Source organism: Rhinolophus sinicus, linkage group LG01, assembly GCF_036562045.2.
Source record: "Rhinolophus sinicus isolate RSC01 linkage group LG01, ASM3656204v1, whole genome shotgun sequence".
NCBI lineage: Eukaryota > Metazoa > Chordata > Mammalia > Chiroptera > Rhinolophidae > Rhinolophus > Rhinolophus sinicus.
In genome coordinates this window covers 96743424-96746311 of record NC_133751.1, presented here as the reverse complement: position 1 = coordinate 96746311, position 2888 = coordinate 96743424, and the positions used below count along the sequence as shown (strand labels likewise).

Here is a 2888-nt window from a genome sequence, read left to right as displayed (position 1 = left end):
GCATCACTATGTCTTGAAACTGGTTGTTCCCACTTCATACCTTAGCAGTTCGTAAGCACCCTCCAGGTGCAGGCAAAGACAATGCCTCAGGAGCACAAACCGGTTATGCATTAGCAGAGCCATTAAGGCTTGCAATTAGCTTTAACCATGGCTCCCCACATCTCCCCCTTTTTTATTTATTAAGAGCAATTCCCATCCAGCCGGAATGGCGAGGAGACGGCGCCTGACTTAGGTGCCCCGGGAAGCCAACTTCAGAAGATTTTTCATTTAAGGGCCTAAACGTGGCCCTTCTGAAGTGGTGCCCAAGTACTTGCCCGTCTTTGGCTGACCCATCCCTCGGAATGCTCAGGGGAGGAACTGCTAAGGCTTTGTCTTGAGCTTTAGATGATGAATATCAGTACGCATGTCTAACATGCCATTAACAAAACACTTAACAAGGAGTGGGAACAGACACAGAGCCAAGCAAATACAAATACCCAAAGTGAGAAATAATGTAATCGAATGGGTAATTGTAGGCAAAGAAGGAAAAGCATTCTTCAAAACAGTAACAAAATTAGAGGCAGCCTGAGCAGCATCGAATTTCAAAGGCTCAGCTTCTCTCAAACTCTGAATCTCATCATGAAGTCTAAACATATCCAGAGATAAATTAGCGTTATGCCAAATACCCTGAAGATGCAGACGAACTCGATTCCAATCATACTGACTATTATTATATTCTTTGGAGGTAACACAAATCCAATGATATTCTGGATGACACTCTAGATGAGATTTGACCTTCATACCCTGAATAACATCCCCCATATACTGAACGGTATCATAAAGGGCATTCACCTTTTGCTCCAATTTCTCATCAATAGCCTCTTGGGTTCCCAAGGCTAAAGAAACATTCTTAGAAAGGGTATTTACATACTGAGCATTTTGGATGGTTTGGGAAAGAGCAACAGCCGCTGTAGCTGCAGTGGCAATTATTGTAACCAAAGCCATAATTCCTGCAATTAGAAGTCCAATAAACCGTTTTTGTCTACTCAAGGCATACTCAATTTCTTTAAAAATCTGTAAACTTCTTTCAGCATACCAGGGTCCAGAAATGTTAACAGGAAGCATTACAAACGAGGGCTGCTTTAAAATCATAACTTGGGTTCCCGAGGGTACCCAGGAAACACAATTAGTCAGAATACAATTATTACAAGACACATTGAATTGACCTCCCACAAAATGTACACTAATATTTCCCAACAATAAAGCATAAGGAGGAACACAAGCAGATATATTAACAGATTTAGTAACAGTATCCCAACTTTCAGTTCCATCTTCCAAAACCTTCATAGGCAGGGAGAGCCAGGTTTCAACTTTATCCATTGCTCCCAAAAGTCTCCATAATGAATTTTGCTGATACTGCGTATCAGAAGTCCATAGTCCAGAAATCAATTCACGGGTCCGTCCGGACCGGTTGTTTCTTGACCAGTCAATGATATATCTGCCTGTTCCAGGGATGTCATAATGAACAGGATCACTGCCAGGGCAAGCTCTCCATGGAACAGTCTCAACATTTAATTTCAACTGTTTAGCACAAGATGGACGTGATGGAGGGATGGGCAGTTTTACTTTGCGTCCCCCGGACCAGTCGCCTAGCATGTTAAGACGAACAGTCCATCCAATTAAAGAATCCTCAATATGCATAGTGACAGGGGAACTACGCAAACACCCAGTCATGGAGCTATTTTTTGCAATACAAATAGGCAATCCCAGACCTATGCCATTGTAAGTGAAATTCTTTTCCAAATGCTGTCTCATATGTCCATTAGAAGGCAATCCTAAGGCATGAGTATCATTGACATATACTGGAATTTCCGGACCTTCCCAGATAGCAGGATGAAGAATAGGTGGATCGGGCACATAGGCCCAATACGTCTGGTCAGGTTCCGCTGTCACTTGGCAAAGCATCAGCAACATCATCAATGGGCTGAGGGTCCACATGTCGCACCAATCTTTCTGGCAGCCACCGAGGGCCTTCTGCATCCTGTGGAAAAACACAAACATGTCCTCGGCCCCATACGAGGACTGGGTCTGGGCCATGCCAGGAGCCCATAAGTGGGTCTTTCCATTTAACCAAAGCCTGAGGGGCTGTAGAAGGATGCCAAAAGCGCTCTGCAGCACTCTTACCATGGGCATCCAAAGTCAAAAAATTTTGAATAAAGAGAGAATGAGACAAATAATTATGAGGTGTCAGGGGGTATAGCTCCCCCTTTTTTATTTTTTGTAAAGTGAGTTTTAATGTTCCATGAGTACGTTCCACAATCCCTTGTCCTTGGGGATTGTAAGGAATGCCAGTAACATGATCGATCGAAAATTGCTGGCAAAATAGAACAAATTTTTTGCTGGTATAACATGTGCCATTGTCTGTTTTAAGTTTTTTAGGAGTTCCAATCATGGCAAATGCAGCAAGGCAATGTCTAATTACATGTGATGTGGCTTCTCCTGCTTGGACGGAAGCCGCAACATATCCAGAGAACGTATCGATGGAGACATGAACATATTTTAACTTTCCAAATTCAGGTATATGAGTTACATCCATTTGCCATAGATCATTAGGACGTAAGCCTCGGGGGTTAACTCCATAATGAGGCACAGGCAGAAGATGTGAACAATCTGGACACTGTTTTACTATTTGACGTGCTGCTTCTCTGGTTATTTTATACTGCAATCTTAGGCTCTGACTATTTAGATGGTGGAGGCTATGAGCCTTTTGTGCTTTCTCTACTCGAGTTAAGGCAACAAGCTGAGTAGCAGAGTCTGCAATTTGATTTCCTGAGGCCAAAGGGCCAGGAAGATTAGAATGAGCTCTAATATGGCCAATGTAAAATTTTTCACAGCGCAGCTGAATGGCC

General features: G+C 43.0%; 1 protein-coding gene across 1 annotated transcript; it reads right to left on the bottom strand.

Moving 5' to 3' along the window:
- Positions 1 to 360: 360 nt before the first annotated feature.
- Positions 361 to 1680, bottom strand: LOC109439085 (endogenous retrovirus group K member 7 Env polyprotein). The gene has a single exon (XM_074325906.1). The coding sequence runs from the start codon at positions 1678 to 1680 to the stop codon at positions 361 to 363; it is 1320 nt and encodes a 439-aa protein (XP_074182007.1).
- Between the last annotated feature and the right edge of the window lie 1208 nt (positions 1681 to 2888).